The sequence below is a fragment of the Phymastichus coffea genome, unplaced genomic scaffold (assembly GCF_024137745.1).
Source record: "Phymastichus coffea isolate CEN01 unplaced genomic scaffold, Cenicafe_Pcof_1.1 PCOF00011, whole genome shotgun sequence".
Taxonomy (NCBI): Eukaryota; Metazoa; Arthropoda; class Insecta; order Hymenoptera; family Eulophidae; genus Phymastichus; species Phymastichus coffea.
In genome coordinates this window covers 5,183,091-5,201,657 of record NW_026706822.1, presented here as the reverse complement: position 1 = coordinate 5,201,657, position 18,567 = coordinate 5,183,091, and the positions used below count along the sequence as shown (strand labels likewise).

The window sequence follows — 18,567 nt, the reverse complement described above, 5'->3', positions numbered from 1 at the left end:
TAACTCTCGAGCTTCAGATTCCATCTCATTTCCATATTCTGTGAAATCATTTTTGAAATTAGGTGGATTGAACATACTATTACATCTATTTTTCCAGTTGGCTTTTTTGTTTTATGAATAGGAGAAAGTAGTATAGCAAATGGATCCAGTTATTCGATACTTTCTTTCTTCTTTCCAATTAACATACCAATTTTTAGTATTTTCACAAATTTTTTCATAATCTCCATGTAATATACTCAAACTTTAGGTACAACAGTCTTTTACAGGATCCACTTCCAGTCTTTCTAACGCTTGTAATATAGTATTTTCTTTATCTTGGTGCAAAAATATCAATTTAATTGCCATTCATTCAACGTCTGAGATGCTTTTTTCTGTGAAAGTTACTGGATTGTGTCTTCCAATTCTACAAATAATTTACTCAATTAAATATTACACAAGATTTCTGTAATTGTATTATTAATTGAAAAAAAATTGACTTACTGGTCTTTTGTAAATGCAGAAGTTGGTAGATTTTTTATAATAATACTTTTAATATCTTTTGTGCTTATGTTTAAAATAACGTTTTGAAATTGACTGGAGTGTTGATTTTTAAAACAACTGTGATTTTCTAATGGAACTGGTCCATACTTCTGTAAAATATCTTTGTGCTCTTCCTATTTTAGTTTCGCGTACGGTTTGTCCTTTTCGATAGTTACACTCGATTGCCAAGCGTGTGGTCGAGTGCATATTAGATAGGCCCCCCTTTACGTTATTTTATTGCCAAGAGTGTGGTAAAATAACGCGAAGCATTGCTATATTGCCAAGCGTGTGTTATAGTAAAGCTTCGATCCTCCGTCGCCGAAAAAAAGAATTTCCCGCGATAGTGGTGGCGCACGTCCCGGTTATTTTCCGTAAGGATAGACCAAAAAAGTGCGCCTGAGAATTGTTTCGTCAATCGACGTTACAGTACACTTTGAAAAAAACTTGCCCGCCGTCAGCCATTATTTTTACAACATAGTATCCGATCACATGACGCTCACTTAATATAACATCTATTATTTCTTCTGTGTCATTGAAACTATATACCCCATGCCTGCCACTCACCTTGTTACGTATAAAAACAAGTTAACTAATAAATAAAGTCTTATCGTTAAAACAGTCACCTATCCAAGTATTAGCCGCACTCGATGCTGCTTAACTTTACTGCATGGACGAGTGTCCATTTTCCCGACACACCAAAATGTCCGTTAAAAAAAAGGCACAAATAATTTCTGTTTTAATTCTTAAAAAACTTCTACATCTTTTCTGTACTAAATAAAGCATTTTCTTTCAAATAAACATTTTTGTATCATTTGAAAGTTCAAAGATACAGAGAGTCGTAATTTAATGTTGTTTTGGAAGAAAATGCTTATAAAATCGCTGCATTTAAATAAAAAGAAATTTTGCAGCAACCATTTTAAAAGTACTTAATACAAGCTATAAAATGATTTTGATATAATTTTCCTACGATTTTTTTCGAAAATGGGCAAGTACTTGAAGATGAGCAAAATTTTTTAATAGAAAATTTTCCTTTTTTATAATAGGATTAAGAGAAAATTATTCAAAGTAATTGTGACAGATATATTTTAAGAGGATTTGGAAAAACCTTTCAAATGAGCCATCGGTGAACTGTGTAAGTTGATTTCCAACTGAGATATAAAACTTAGAAATTTTAATAATTTTGTGTTCGGGTGTAATGTTTTTCATTCGTCTAGATGAAAAACCACTTGTACTTTTAAGATTATCTAATTACCTAACTGTTCTTCTAAAAAAGAAACGTTTCATTTTTTCACTAATGAGAATAATATTTTTTAACGTCCATTAGTATTTAAGTTCTTTAAGGACAAATTTTGTCGTATTTTTTAATTTGCTACTGGCGTTTTTAGTAAAAAACATTGATTTATTTTAACATCTCGTGTTTTCATTAATATTTGAACTATACAGTTAATATTACAATATAGAAATTACAAGAAGCATCGTAGTATTGTATACAATACTGTATTATAAATATTTATATTTATATCCGTTAAATTAATAAAAAAATAAATAAAATATATATTGTATATTATAAATATATTTATAAAAATAAATAAAATATATATAAATAAAAATAAAATGTATAAATGAATAAAAAAAATTTTATTTCATGAAAAAAATGAAAGATTAAATGAAAAACGAGTATTTTTACTCCAATGATTTTCATTTTCAAGTAAATTTTCATATTTTTTGTAATAACAAATAAAATCCCTTTCTCAGTTTATGACGTCATTTTTCTTAAATTTCTCGATCGGTGCAGCCTTATATAGGCAAAGGCTTTCTTTATTTTCCGAAGACAAACAGTGTTGAAGGAAAATACAGGAGATAACAAGATAAAGTTGGAATTAGAAATAGTTAGAGGTGGATAAAGATATGAAGCAAAGTTATAGTGTCTGTTCAATGAATCAATATTGAAAAATAGGTTTACGCTTCATATATTCACTTTTTAGGTAGGGTAATTTGTTGCTTACTGGCAAGCACGGAATTTTATATTTGACAATAGACACTTCATAAGAGCACCTAATTTAGGTGTAACCGAAGACTTGTGCTTGGATGACAGCACAAATTTCGAAGTGGAACAACATCATACGTAAGTAGCAATAATAGCAAATGTGATCTTTTATGTTTTATTTACACTGGAAGGAGAGGAATATTGACAAAGCGGAAGGCATGTACAGAGAAGAATAAAGAAAAATGTTTTGATGAAAGGTAGAAAAAAGTTCAGGAGTATCGATAAAATAAAATATTGAAACTATTTCAACGGGGTCGCAGTCAGTGATAAATGGAATGAACGATTTAGACAAATTCTTAACAAAGTTGAAGTACTTTACAATAAATGAATCGAATAATATTAGATAGATTCTACATCGGGATAATAAAGGCTCGACTTGAAAGAAACACTGTGAAGTCCGTTATAATCAATCAAATTGCGTAATGCATTTAGTCAAATGGTAAGCATTTCAGTCATCTTTGATAATAACATCACGATAAATAGTACATAAGTTAAAATACAGTTGAAAAAGTGAAAAGGAAATGATGTAATGGCCAGTGATAAATGAAAGTGAAGAACAGTTTCAGTTTATCACTTTTATACTCTATAAAAATAAATTCCAGGGTATTTACAAACTCGAGATGGAAAGTCTTTAAAATATTAGGAGGGAAATAATCATGGACATAAAAAGAAATACTTTCACCTTTTTTACCAGCATAATAAAACGGAAAATGTTAAAATAAAATAAAAATAAATAATAATCAGAAACAACCTTAATTAGAGATGGTGTTAAACAGGTTTACCTCAGCTTGTGCCTGAAAAAGTGCAAAGTGTGCAAATAAATCTAGTCTACAGAAATGCAAATAGATTGTAAGAGATGCAATGCTTAATAATCCAATTTCAGGGTGATTCAATTGATCTAGAATATATACGAGGTGTGTTCAAAAAGTAAGGTGACTTTGTATTTTTAAGAAAAAATATTTATTTATTTATCAATATTTATGTTGTCCCCTTCAAAGTAATCCCCCTCAGATACAATACACTTATGCCAACGGTTTTTCCAATCCTCAAAGCACTTCTCATAAGCACTTTTCCGTATAGCCTTGAGCTCTTCCAGCGATGCAGTCTTTATCTCTTCAATCGTTGCAAATCTCCGTCCTTTCATAGGTCTCTTTAGTTTTGGGAACAAGAAAAAGTCAGATGGTGATATGTCACCATGATTATAGTCACAAATCCAGTGAATATGGTGGCTGAGGCATGATTGTGGTGTTGTTTTTGGCCAAAAAATCTCTCACAAGCAAAGATGAGTGAGCAGGGGCATTATCGTAATGCAAAAGCCATGAATTGTTTTTCCACAATTCTGGGCGTTTTCTTCGTATTGCTTCTCGCAAACGGTGCATAACTTCAAGATAATACTGTTTATTGACCGTACGTCCATATGGTAAGAACTCCTGATGCACCACGCCATGGTAATCGAAGAAAACAGTGAGCAAAACTTTGACATTTGATCGAACTTGGCGTGCTTTTTTCGGTCTTGGCTCATCTGGGCTCTTCCATTGGGACGATTGGACTTTGATTTCGATATCATAACCATATACCCATGATTCGTCACCAGTTATGACCCTTTTGAGTAAATCTGGGTCGTCGTTGACCTCATTCAACAGTTCTTGAGCGATGCTCATGCGACGGTTCTTTTGGTCAAAATTTAGCAATTTCGGAACAAACTTCGCTGACACACGTCTCATGCCCAAAACGTTAGAAAAGATTTCATGGCACGAGCCACGCGATATACCAACATCCTCAGCAACTTCTCTGATAGTGATTCGACGATTTTCCAGAACAATTTTCTTCACTGCTTGAACGTTTTCATTAGTTGTTGACGTGCTTGGGCGTCCAGACCGAGGCTCGTCATTGGCATCTTCCCGGCCATCTTGGAAGAGTTTGTACCACTTGTAAACATTTTTTTTACTCAGAACAGTTTCACCGTATGCCACCGTCAACATTTCAAGTGTTTCGGAGCACTTTATTTTATTTTTTACACAAAATTTGATGCAAATCCTTTGATCCATATTTTTCGATAGCAAGAAATCGCCGAGCACGCAAAACACTTATAACTTTTACGCCTCTCACAACCAAACAAAAAATGCTATACACTTGAAACTTGGTACAGATGTTCGGGAAGAGTGTACCAACATAACAATACAAAAAAAATCGATAATCGAAAGTACGAGGTGTGTTCAAAAAGTAACGAGAATTTTTAAATTTCGCGGGTTTGGAGAGTCCGCTTGTATAAAATTTTTTTTTATTATGTTGGTACACATGCCCCTGAAGTACGATAAAATTTTCAGCAATATTCATTGCTTACTTTTTAAGTGGCAGCCGCTAACGTTAGACGTGTTTTTCGAGCTCGGCGATTTTCGTTTGTGAAAAAAAATGGATCAAAGAATTTGTATTAAATTTTGCGTAAAAAATGAAATAAAGTGTAGTAAAGTTTGTCAAATGTTAACAAAGGCATATAGTGAGTCTGCTATGAGTAAAGCAAGGATTTATGAGTGGTATAAACGTTTCCAAGATGGCCACGAAAACGTTGAAGATGACGTACGACCCGGACGCCCAAGCACATCAACAACCGATGAAAACGTGAAAAAAGTGAAAGAAATGGTTATGAATGATCGCCGAATCACAATCAGAGAAGTCGCTGATGATGTTGGCATATCAGTTGGCTCATGCCATCAAATTTTTTCGAATGTTTTGGGTATGAAACGTGTGGCAGCAAAATTCGTTCCAAAATTGTTGAATTTCGAACAAAAACAGCGGCAAATGGAAGTTGCTCAGGAGTCGCTAAATGAAGTCAATAACGATGCTGAACTACTAAAACGTGTTATAACAGGTGACGAAACATGGGTTTACGGATATGATGTCGAAACTAAGGCTCAATCGTCTCAGTGGAGGCATTCTGGATCGCCAAGACCGAAAAAGGCTCGACAAGTGCGGTCGAATGTGAAGGTTATGCTCACTGTGTTCTTCGATTTTAATGGCATAGTGCATTATGAATTCTTGCCACAAGGTCAAACAATCAATAAGCAGTACTACCTACAAGTTCAACGTCGTTTGCGTGAAGCAATCCGAAAAAAACGCCCGGATTTGTGGCAAAACAATTCATGGCTTTTGCACCACGATAATGCGCCTGCTTACACTTCATTGCTTGTTCATGAATTTTTGGCCAAAAACGAAACTATAACGATGCCTCAGCCTCCATATTCGCCAGATATGGCTCCATGTGACTTTTTTCTATTTCCAAAAATAAAGAGAACATTAAAAGGCCGTCGTTTTACAAGTATAGATGACATTAAAAGCGAATCGCTGAAAGAGCTAAAAGCTATTACAAAGATCGAGTTTCAAAAGTGTTTCGAGGATTGGAAAAAGCGTTGGCATAAGTGTATTGTATCCGAAGGGGACTACTTTGAAGGCGACAACATTAATGTAGATGAATAAATAAATATTTTTTTCATAAAACGAAAATTCTCGTTATTTTTTGAACACACCTCGTACGTTGTCCATGAAATTTGAAAAGTCACCTTACTTTTTGAACATACCTCGTATTTGCTACAAGTAAGAATAGTTACAGAAACCAAATCAGTAATATTGACTAAGTTATTATTTCAAATAATAGTGTTATTACTTAAGCCATCATCTACAGAACAATTGTATATTATTACATTAATAGCATAAAAAGTTCTTAAGTCAATAACTGATATAATAGCGATAAATTCAGAGCATAGTACAAAATATAAATTTCTCATCATAATAAATCTTCTTGATACAAAATACAAATTTCTCACCATAAGCCTAGCATAATTAATTTCTTTTACTATTTTTCACTGTTTTAATATATAGGTTATAATACTGGTTTGGGCCAGAGTGCACAAATGGAAATAATAATATTGCTTCGACATTTATAGACATTATGTGCAGTTTTATCTTTAAACAAGCAAGTGGATTTGAAAACATTATGATCAATATAGAACTGTCAATTTTAAAAACAAAATCTCTAATTGATAGTTGATTATTTTGAGCTTGTGAGCTTGAAAACTGAGAAAGTGTTATATATTTGTTTCACAAGATGAAGAGTTCAACGATCGAGTCAAGTAGATGATAAGAATGTTCCAACTAACACCACGACCTAGAGATTCAAGAATAACCCGCCTAATATGATAATATGAGCTATAGTAGTGATATAACTTTTTGCGGGCAAGGTACTGAATGATTCAATAGAACTAAATTAATCGCCAAAATAACAATCAAGCAAGACAATGCAATACAAATCATTGTTATATGAGTAAACACAATAAACTTATATTAGATTTATACAATACTAGAAACATAGTCGATCACAGAAATATCAAGCTAACTTAAAGCAATTTAAATAAATGTGGATGTGCGGTTAAGAAATGCAAATAAGGGGTGCAGTGAGAATATAACCCAATTGACAGTTACGAGTAGCTCATATAAAATTTATATACTTTCAGTATTGACACTTCTCACACGTTTTGTTTTACACTTGTAATAACGCAACATATTAAAAAACATTTCAAGTAAAAGCATTGCACTGCTAGCAGTTGGAAGATGAATGGCGAGGCGAAGCGAGTTGCGGAAGCATCAGCTGCTCAGCAATACCATTATGAAAACACCGACAACGATAATCAACCACTGTCTACACTTAATCTGCATAGAATAGCAAGACAGCAGGCAGATCGATTGAATCTGTTTCTGACAAGATGGCTGAATTGAAAAAAAAACGATTAAAAGTACAAAGTTTCCAGATGAAATAGGTTTTTTAAGACTTTCGAAGACTAATTAAAATTACGAGAAGCGCGCCGAAGGAAAATGCGTTCACCTAGAAGAAAGACTCAATATAGAGCGAGTACAGCAAAACTGATTGAAAAGATTCAAAGAAATAGTTAAGAAATATGTAGACAAATTATGTATTGTAACGGTGGGTAAATGCCCCGGAAAATCGCCGCAAATACCCCCGTCAGCACCAAAGATTACTCCAACGGTGCAGGGCTTACCGCCGCCCTGACCAGCTCCCGATGACCTTGAAAACTGCTAGCTCGAACTACTCGAGATTTCGCCCTGAAAACGTCCGCGAAATCACGTGAAACATGCACTTTTCGAGTGCGTAAGTTCAACGAGCGGGGAGGGGAATGGGTACGCTCGGGTCGCGAAAACACAACTCACGAGTTTCAATTGAAATGACAATGGTGTCCTTTTATTTCAATTTTGGAGTCTCTAGACACCGTTAGTCGTGGCCGAGAGATTTTACGCACACACACAACGAATCTAAATAAAAATTGAGAGAGAGAGAAGCGAAACGCGGAAGCTAAATTGCTCGCACGCAGACAACCGCGAGAACAAAGGAAAAAACTTGCGTTGAAGGGGTGAGCCGCTGCAGACAGCTTCGCCCGGCGCTCGCTCGTTCGCTCGCTCTACCGCTTTTCTTCGCCGATCCGCACCTCCGCCGCTGTCCTGGCTTCGTTGGGGCGCCTCCCGCAGGTCGCCCGGGCACGTCGGGAAGAAGTTCTCTTTGAAGGGCGACCGCGGAGGTCACCACGAAGCCACTCGGTCCGCTGATTACAAACACGTGCCGCGCTGGAAAGTCACCCTTTTCTTTTACTCCTGCACCCGCGAGTCTCACTCGATCTCCTTCGTTCTTTCTCTGCTGCACCGCTCACGATCCCTGTTCGCTAGATCACTCATCACCCTTACTCTCTAATCTCTCTCTCCAAAAAAACCTCTATCTTCACGACAAGATAATCGATTCCTCTTAAGCACCACCGCGCGAGTCTGTCTCTAAACGAGAAGTGTCCCGCTACCCTCCCCCACCCAGCACCGGCCGGCACGTGCCGCAGCTACTCGAGCTCTCTCTCTCTTTCCCTCGTTCGCATCCTCTCGGCTCATCACTTGTTCGCGCGACGATATTTTTGAATTAACGGCCCAGTCCGTTACAGTATTAAAGAAAAAAAGAAGAGAGTAAAGAGGGAGAAGAGTGAGAGGAAAAAAGAGAGAGGAGAGAGAGCCAGATTCCTTAAGAGAGATAAGAGAGAGAATGAGAGTTAAAAGCTTCAAACTCATAACTGTTACATATATGACTTTTTTTATAGAAAAAATAGCATGTAAAAATAGAACAACTACCTGATAATTGTCTCTTTTGTAGTGGTGCTTTTCCCAATTGAGCAGGTGTTGGTGCTAATTTAAAAGTACTTTTATTTTCAATTTTTGAATCTATTTCTGCGACAGTTTTAGTAGGTGAATTAGTTTTTATGGTCTCTTGTTTTGCAAAAGTGGTTGCTGTCTCTATATTCAAGTTTATTGCGTTACTTGACTTATTTCCTTCCGATTTATCTGAAATTAAAATTAATAGCATGAAATGTTTTATTGTAAATGTGATAAATACGCATACACACACACATGCCTGTGATTACGCCCATACACACATTCTCACGCTCACATACGCGTGCACAATAAATTATAATAAAACGTGATCATTTTAAGACTCCGCACAAGCTTGTAAGTTAATTTCAATCAAAGACATGGTATTTTAAAAAAAAATATGCTGTTGGCTAAATTGTTTCTTTCATAAAAATCTGATCATTTTTTCCCCCAAATTTCGTGCTAAAAAAAACAAAAATTAGTTATTTGTTTGATAGTTAGAATATGAAAAAAATGGCTTTAGTGGCGTAAAACTTTAATCAATTTAAATGCGAAAAATTTGCGAAAAAAAGTCGCGAAAAAGTTTACTTAATTTATGGATGAGGAAATATTAACTTTCTATGTCAGAAAATTCATTCCTTATTTTAGTTCTTATTAAAAAATTATTGTTAATAAAATAATTATAAAATAATCATTATTTAAAGTAAAATAATAATATTTTCATTCATGATTTGGGGATTGGGAACAATCTTCGTAACTTTCTTAAGGTCAGGGTTGTTTTTTGCTATATTCACGAGGTTGAATAATTTCTTGATCGAATGAACTTCCGGTCTGCGCACCTGCGTCTGTATGTTGCAAGGCAGGTTGCCGTACATAACGTTTAACTGCTGCTCGGGCCTACGGGGTGGCTTCAATTTCTTGATTAAGTCCATTATATAGGTTACATTCACGGTTACGAGTTCGTCTGGTTCTTTATACCCATAAGTAAACTTCCCATTTGAGTTGTTGCTAGGACACGTCCATACCATACCAGTCCCATACGGCTCGATGAAAGTCGATGTACGACTTCCGGACCTCGTATGTTGCCTCGTATCACGTCAATGCTGACCTAGTGAATACTTTTAGCAGTTTGACTTCGCTTAAACCAGCGCCAACCTGCTAAGGAATAAATCGACGAAAGTACCTTTCTCTCCGAAAAACTTGAATTTCCAGCCTCTTGCGATACATTCTACGTTACACATAGCTGCGAATATGTCTCACGAATGAAGTCATCCACTATTTCCAGCTATACTAAGGGCGTTGTGTGGTTTTTGGCGCGGACACTTACTGCCAAGAATATTAGAGTCGTAGTGGCATGTGTGTATGTCTTCAAATTTATGTGCTCGCGGATGATTGCGAGCACTTCATCGACGCATCGCGCGTACGCGAATGAAAAGAGAGAGAAGGAGAGAGAGAGAGACGAACTGATTTGACGAAGGTTGCTGGAAGGAACTGTTGCTGGAACTGCTGGCAGGTTGACGTCAAGTTGAGTTGAAATCCTCAATTTCTTGGGCGTCAATTGAAGTTTTCTCCTGGCTACAATCTGTTCAGCGTCGTCTCGATCCCTTGTCCCTCTTTGCTCAACGATTCGTATTTTGTTAGCGCGCGCGCTCTGGGCTGTCACTGTCGATCTTTTCTTCTCGAGATCTCGACTCGAATTCTTTCCCCAACCGCGCGCGTGCCAGCTCGAGCAACGCCGGTGGCTTCGCTCTCGCGAGTGAACCGGCGCGACGCATCTATTCCTGTCTCTCTTCCTCGCTGCAGCTGCTCTTGCTCCCAATTGGCTCCAAATGACGATGCCCGGCACAGGTATTGGCTCTAAAATAAAGCGTGGCGAGCATCGCTAATGGTTCTTGATTTCCATTACTCTTGCCATGGCTACAGCGAAAGAGCGAGTCACGAGAGAGAGAGAGATTGATTGATTGATTAATCTTTATTAAACCATGAGGTAGGACCCCGTGTGGTTGAAAGAAATACACAGTTGACAATATATAATAGTGATAGTGACAATAGCAGTATTGTAAGCGTACAAATGGCATGTTTTAGCAAGCGGATTGTTGCAAGACAGCAGTCAAATCTAGTTGATACATAGAAGTGCAAGGCAGCGCAAATGTACATGTAGAGACTAAAGCTAATTATATAATCTAAGAATACAAATAAGAGAACCTCAGAGAGGTGCGCACGAGCTTAATATATAAACTTAATTTAACGCAGTGGGAGGGGGCATATTTACAGTTTAGATTGGAGGGAGAGATTTGGTTCATCATTCAGGAATCGATAACGCAAATATCTGCCGCCCACCAGTAGATATGAAGGATTAGGAGCGAACGCAGAGACGTTGTACGGGCGTGAAATATGGGGTAGGTAAGCGAGGGAGGCTGTACCTGTCATTTGCTCCTGTGCAACCCGGATAGCGAATCTGTCAATTTCAAGGAGGAAAAGAAGATCAAATAACCAGTATTTGAATTCAGTGAGTCGTTCCAAGGAAAAAGTGGTCACTGCAAGTTGGTTTAGGAGATATTTCAGTAAATACTGTGTAATTAATGTTTGCTCATACATTTAATGAGTGAAAGAAAAAAAAATGTAAAATGTAAAATAAACAAATAGCTTATCTGATGTTACATAATGTACCGATTGGAGTAATTAAGCTGTTATTATGTATCAACTTAAGATATTTTTATTATTCTTACTAAATCTAATAATAAATTTCACATCGATGGTGATATCAGTACATCAAAAATAAGTACATTTTGTATTAAAAATTTCCTACATTCTATGATAAAATACCTAAAAAATTTTCTAATGGTATAAATAATATGAAAATGTTCAAGACAAGATTAATAATATAATATCTCAATGAAAATGAAACACGATGCTAAACAATTACAAGAACAATTATTTCAATTATTGAAAAATAATACAAAAGTCATTTACACATCAGTGACATTTATTATTTGAATCAACGAAGATGTTATATCACAAGCCATCAAAAATTTTTTTCACATTTTATATTTACCATGTTGTTTGAACTTTTTAGCTTCATAGAACATATAGTGCGCACAATGAAAATATTCTTTGGTTTTTGACAATGTCCAATCATCTGGTATTAAAGCTAATAGGCTAAATTTTTCATTTAAAGTATTTACTAATTGTGTATATTTTTTTTAAGATTATTGATAATTTTTTCAAATGCTGAACTCTGCTCATCTATTTTGTTAAATTCTCTAAAATTACTAGGCATATCAACAATACTTGTTTCTTCAGTAGCATTACAGACTTTATTAACAGTATCCTGAATAATCTTAACTTCTTCATCAACATACTATTATCTAATGCTTTTTGTTTTTTAAAAGGATCGATTTTAAATACCTCAAGATAGCCATCAAGGATTCTCTTCTTTTGACTACTGAATTAATATTTGGAGCCAGAACTATTCTGAGTGGCTCATTTATTATTTTCTTTTGAAGAAGATTGACTCTTTGCTTCACTGAATGCCACGTGAGCTTTAGGTTTTTCTATTGTTTTGATATATTGCGTAAAATTAGCTTTTAATTGCAAGCTACAACCCCAATATTATGTTCTGAACTATACTGTTTATTTTATATTTTACTTATATAAAATAAAGATTGTTCATAAAGACATGATAAATTACTATACATCAAATTTCTATGCCTGTCGAATAGATCAAGACAATACTCCAATTCCTTTTTATAACTCTCAACATTGTTTGTTATCTCGTTCAAATAGTTTGTACACATTTTTTTACCTGGAATAATATTGATTGCACAGATTTACTGTAAATCTTCCACTACATTTAAATCAAATCAAAACTCACAAATTAGTTTGGATATTTGTGGAAAGCTTCCTCCAAGGATCATCGCATTTTTTTATGCCATGAATAATGTTGTACAAATCGATCATTGTAACGTTGACAAATATACCCACTTTCAATATTTCCTAGTTGTGCTATTCTTCAATTCAATAGTTTAATTTCTTTTTTGAAGAGACTTTCAATTCAGATAACATTTTTGTTTATATCACATTCTTCTTCCAAGCACTGATCCACAATACAACAATTGTTTCCTTCATTCATTTTCATTCTCTTTCATAAAATTTGATGATTCGTGAAGTTGCATATAACATAGCTCCACAAAAAAAAATGAAAGTATTTTCCCCGATATCTGACTGTATGTTCTTTCTGTTTTTGAGGTCGCTGAATCCGAATCCGGGGTCCGTTTGACTCCATCACGTCAGGGTTAAGGGCATTTGAAGGTCAAATTGCGAATCGACCCGTTAAAAAATTTTTAAAAAATTCATAATGTATTTTTGGGATTCCTGATTCCAAATCCAATCTTTTTTGAACCTCAACATGTCAGAATCAAGGTCAAACGGAGGTCAAATCATTCAAATCGGATGATACAATATTTTTGACTCCAGATTCTGAAAGAGCGGAAAATTTTACGTCCGAATACGTAGTAACTATTTTTTTAAACCGACTTCTGTAGGTCGCGTTGCGGTTATCCAAAATAAGACTTGGATATCTAGTTTTGGCCGGAACATTGAACGCAGATTAGAATTCTGGTTCTTTAGACAGTTGATCTTCATATTTTTTGAGTCACTGATCACGAAGCTAGTCCTTTTTACTACATCGTAATGTCCGTTTAATTTAATGTCCGTTTGTGATAACGGACTTGCTTTTGTTCAAACGATCTACGTAATGGTTTTCTTTTAGGTGTCACTGGAACTGTTTCTATATGTCGCTTTAAATTCCAACAGTAGTCTGCCATCATATTTATACCCCATGTTCCTTGATAGCGCTTTTCCATACCTTTCATGTCTTGATGACATCTCTCTCCATGCTCTTCACTGAAATCACCTAATTTTTCTGGAAAGAAATTGAGATGAGAGTCTACAAAATGCAATTTGATGCTCATATTACATCCTAAATTCTTATAGTTTTCAATCATAACACCTACTAGTTTTTTATAATTCGGACTTTTATTGTTCCCTAAAAAATACTTAGAAACTGCATGGAAGCTAGTCCATGCCGCTTTCTCTAAATTTGTCATTTGAGATGTAAAATTGGGATCATTGAAGAGCGTTCGGATCTGTGGACCATCAAAAAGTAATTTGTCAGAGCTCTAGATAAAGATGGAGATTGCTTTAGATATATAGTGAAAAAAATGCCCAAACTCAGTGAAGCCAAGCTAAAGGCAGGCATTTTTTATGGTCCACAGATCCGAACGCTCTTCAAACGCATTTGAAGGTCAAACGCAATTTGACCTTCAAATGCCATTAACCCTGACCTGATGGAGTCAAACGGACCCCGGATTCGGATTCAGCGACCTCAAAAACATAAAGAACATACAGTCAGATATCGGGGAAAATACTTTCATTTTTTTTGTGGAGCTGTGTAATATATATTTTAATTAATTAACAATAATTATTAATTTTAAAGCTTAATAAAATTGATTTAATATTGTAACGGGGTAGATTAACTGTTGCAATAAGGGTTTGTTTAAGAACAATACCCCACGATGCAGAGCTAACCGCCGCTCCGTTAATCACGGATGAGCATACGTGTATTCACCTTTACGATTGATACGTTCGCTCCAATGTCTCCTTTCTAATAGGGTTGAACCTACCCTTAGTCACCTGACTTGTGACACTTGTTTTATCTTAGGTGTACGTAGACTAATGTTTATTTCCACAATTCCCGAGACAAAATCGGTTTAAAAGATTTCAGGAAACGGATCTGTTAAATTAGAGGGAAACGGAAGAACGTAATGCTAATAAAAATCAAATCTTTTATAGGATTAAAAGTTAGTCTTTTGTGGACCGAAAGACTTATGCACGGGTATAAGATTAAGACTTATCCTGGGAAAGAGAGAAAGAGAGAGAGAGAGAATACGAAATTCCGCGAACTATAACGCTCGGTGCGAATATGAAAGGAATAATTGTCCCGTACAAAAAAACGCTTGGAAATAAGGTGGTGCACCTACCCTACGGTGCAATTACGGTGATCAGCCGTAATTGATAACTTCTACAATTATAGATCCCCGGTGATGCTGCTGCAGCTTTGTCCTGGCTACCGTCTCGATTGCTTCTCGTTCATTCCTCTCTGCTACTATCTCAGTTGTGGCTTTTTTTATTTCCTCGCTCCTCCAACTCACACCCATGCAGGTACCAAAACAAAACCAAAAAACTTTCACTCGGCAAACGGCAAAGAAAATGCAAGAGGAAATTTGGCGGTATTCTAGTCAACAGCTCAGGCTTTACTAAAATTTAATCTCGCGCGCGCCCGCTCTCTCTCCTAATCGTTCGCTCTAGCATTTCAAGTATGCCGAACGTATCGATTGATCGAATCGACTACTGTTACAATGTTCGCAATAGAGAATACAAATATATATCGCATATAAATAAAAATAGTGCACTTCTCTTGTAAACTTCATGAGATAAAAAATATGAAGACGATTAAACTCATTTTATAGCTTACACTGCCCGACGTGAAACTTATTCATTAGATGAGACTAGTTATTTCTGGTAGATTTTGGGTCACTGAATTCAAACCTGCCCTTATAGCTACTCTTTCAATGAAAAAATCAAGTTATTTGAATAATCTAACCTAAAAGTGCAAAAAATGCTGTTTTTCGCTGTTTTTTAGGTACAATAACATCTTGAATACATGTTTTTTTTATCAGTACGCTATCTTAAAGAAGCATTTTTGCCCTCTAAAACCCTTTTTTTTAGTTTGGAATATTTCTATGCAAAATATGGTCATTTAAAGTTTACTTTTATAGTAATTTCGTTAAAGCCTGAAAATAGAGCGAGTCATTTAAAAAATTGATGTAACGTATTTTATTGTCATTTCGATCACCGAATCGATACTCATTATTGAAACTGCACCATAACCTCAGAATCCTGATAACGTAGCCTAAAAATTCTAAAAAACCCTATTACGGACCCCCATGAGACATTTTTTGTACAGGTATGGTGTGGATGATTGGAATAGTGTTTTTTATAGGACAAAGCACTACTGGAAACATTTATTGATATCCACTGATACCGTAGGCATTTGAGCAGACGTCGATTCAACATTGAACACTAACCTAAAACGGTGCAAGAGACTCCTACAACCTAATTTCGTTGACCGAAAAGCCCGGTAACTTCGAGGTAGGCGCTATTCTAATAAGTTAAATTGTCATCCATTAGGTGGTCACCATCTTCATTTAGTGTAATAGCAGATTTCGCTCTACTTCACTAGAGAGCTCAAAGGATGCAGTCGAACGATATAGTTCTACTTGATACTAGCAGCGCAAATATTGTTATCCGTGTGAGAGATCGCGTTTCAACGGCGGGCTAACGGATAAGTATTTAAAATATCGAGAACTTCTTGCAAAGATAAAGCCAATTATTTTTGTTTTATGGTAAATTTTAAGCGTTTATTTATTTATTTTGTATTTCTGTTTCTTACTTAATTATTTTTATTTATTTTTCATTTTTCCTTTTTATTTATTTTATTTGCTTAATTTAATTCGTATTTATGTTCACTTCATAAAGTAATAAAGTTACTATTGTTCAATTAGAATTTTATTTTCAATAAATATAAATGGAAGATATGCGGTGATTTTAAAGTCATATCCATTTTTCTAGGATACACCAAATATCCATGTTTCATCTGCGAGTGGAATAGTAGAGCTGATAAAAAGCACTGGGTAAAAAAGAACTGGTCTATAGTAGTAAGAGTCTATCCTGATCCATGAACATCCTTCACAAAGCGTTAGTTGAACCGAAAAAATTCTCTTACCTCCACTGCATATAAAATTAGGTCTAATGAAGCAGTTCGTAAAAGCGCTCGATCAATCAAGTGCATGTTTTCAGTATTTACATAAAAAATTTCAAAAATTTAGTGACGTAAAAATAAAATTAGGAATTTTTATTGGACCTCAAATTAAACTGCTGTGTAAAGATGACACTTTCAAGAAAATTATGTCTATCAAAGAAAAAAATGCCTGGTTTACATTTAAAAAAGTGATTAATGGTTTTTTTGGAAATAAAAATGAAAACAATTACACAGAGCTTGTAAAAGATATGTTAGAAAAATGTAAAGATCTAGGATGCCGTATGAGTCAAAAACTACATTTTTTGCATGACTATCTTGATTTCTTTCCGGATGGAAACTTAGGTGATGTAAGCGATGAGCAAGGAGAGAGATTTAACTAGGACTTACTAGTTATTGAATCTAGGTATCCAGGACGATGAGATTCTGTCATGATAGCTGACTACTGTTGGTTACTCAAACGTGATAATGTAATAACTGTGCATAAACGACAGGCTAGTAAGTTTAGATTTTTGCCTATATAGAAACCTAAGATACTGATTTTTTTAAATAGTAACGTTTCACTCAAGTATTTTCAAGAATAATAAAATTACAACAGTCGTACATAATACTAACACTATATTATTTAACACTCTAAAAATAATAATATTAGTAAAATTAAAAAAAACGAAAACAAAAACAAGAAAAAAGAGGACTCAGTAATCGATACCTTCTCGTGGTCAGTTCTGGAAACGCACGTTGCTGCTACAAACGTTCGACATTTGTTTATAGTTTTAGGGTTGTGAACTTGGGATTTGGTGAGTTTAGGGTTCGTAAATTAAGTGATGTATGAATAATCACGTTTTCACTGCATTTTCACCCACTTATTTTAGTCGTAAAGTTTTTTGAACGACAAATTTGATAAATGGTTTCTTATCATCACTATCAACATTAGGGAATATAAATTTAGTAAGTAAGATTTTTGTTGAAAAATAATGTAATTAGATTTTAGTACAATTTTTTTAGTCATATTGTATTTTCACACCCTTTGTACGGGTTGTAATTTTTTCCAGCAGATAAAACTTGGTTAATGTATGCTTCTTATCGTGAGGGTCGGGTGTTGAAAACCAGCAGGTTACCGGGCTCGTGGAACAAAGAAATTGGATTGTAAGAGCCTCTTGCACCGCTTTAGATTAATGTGTTCATCGTTGAACTGACGTGTGCTCGAATACCTACGGTATCAGTGGATATAGGTTAAGTATTTAAAGGTGCCCAGTAATGCTTCGTCCTATAAAAAATACTCTTTCAATTATCCACGCTAGCTTTTTATCTGTAGAAAAAACGTCTCATGAGGGTTAGTAATAGTGTTTTTTCGAATTTTCAGTCTAAGGTTATAAGGGTATTCTGAGGTAATGGTGCGGTTTCGATGATGAGTATCGATTCGGTGATCCACATGAAATTAAATGTGTTACATCGATTTTTCAAATTTTTTAAATGACTCACTCTATTTTCAGGCTTTAACAAAATTATAACAGTAAACTCCAAATTACGATATCTTGGACAGAAAGAAAGATATTCCAAACTTAAAAAAGGGATTTTGAAGGGCAAGAGTGCTTCTTTAAGATAGCGTACTCAGTTTTCCAAAAAAAATTTATTTAAGATGTTATTATACCTCAAAAACAGCGAAAAACAGCATTTTTTGCAAATTTAGGTTAGGGTATTTAAAAAACTTGATATAATAGAGTGATTCCAAGGTTAGATTTGAATTCAGCGACCCAAAATCTACCGAAATTAACTAGTCTCATCAAAATTTCACAATAAATTTCACAAAGCAAATTTCACGTCAGGCTGTGTTATAGATACTTAAGCGCTTGAGTCTATCAGAGCGTCATAAACTATATTGCCAATTACGATGGGGATAAAGTAGCGGTTATCACAGTATGCGCCTTTC

At 35.1% G+C, this 18,567-nt stretch overlaps 1 protein-coding gene across 4 annotated transcripts in view; it reads right to left on the bottom strand.

Moving 5' to 3' along the window:
* Nucleotides 1-18,567, bottom strand: part of LOC131672143 (uncharacterized) — a 984,265-nt gene that overhangs the window by 216,371 nt on the left and 749,327 nt on the right. For all 4 annotated transcript variants that reach the window (XM_058949194.1, XM_058949184.1, XM_058949166.1 and 1 more), the window contains one exon: nucleotides 8,741-8,950. In XM_058949194.1, coding sequence (XP_058805177.1) covers nucleotides 8,741-8,950 — 210 coding nt within the window. The remainder of the gene's footprint in view (nucleotides 1-8,740; nucleotides 8,951-18,567) is intronic.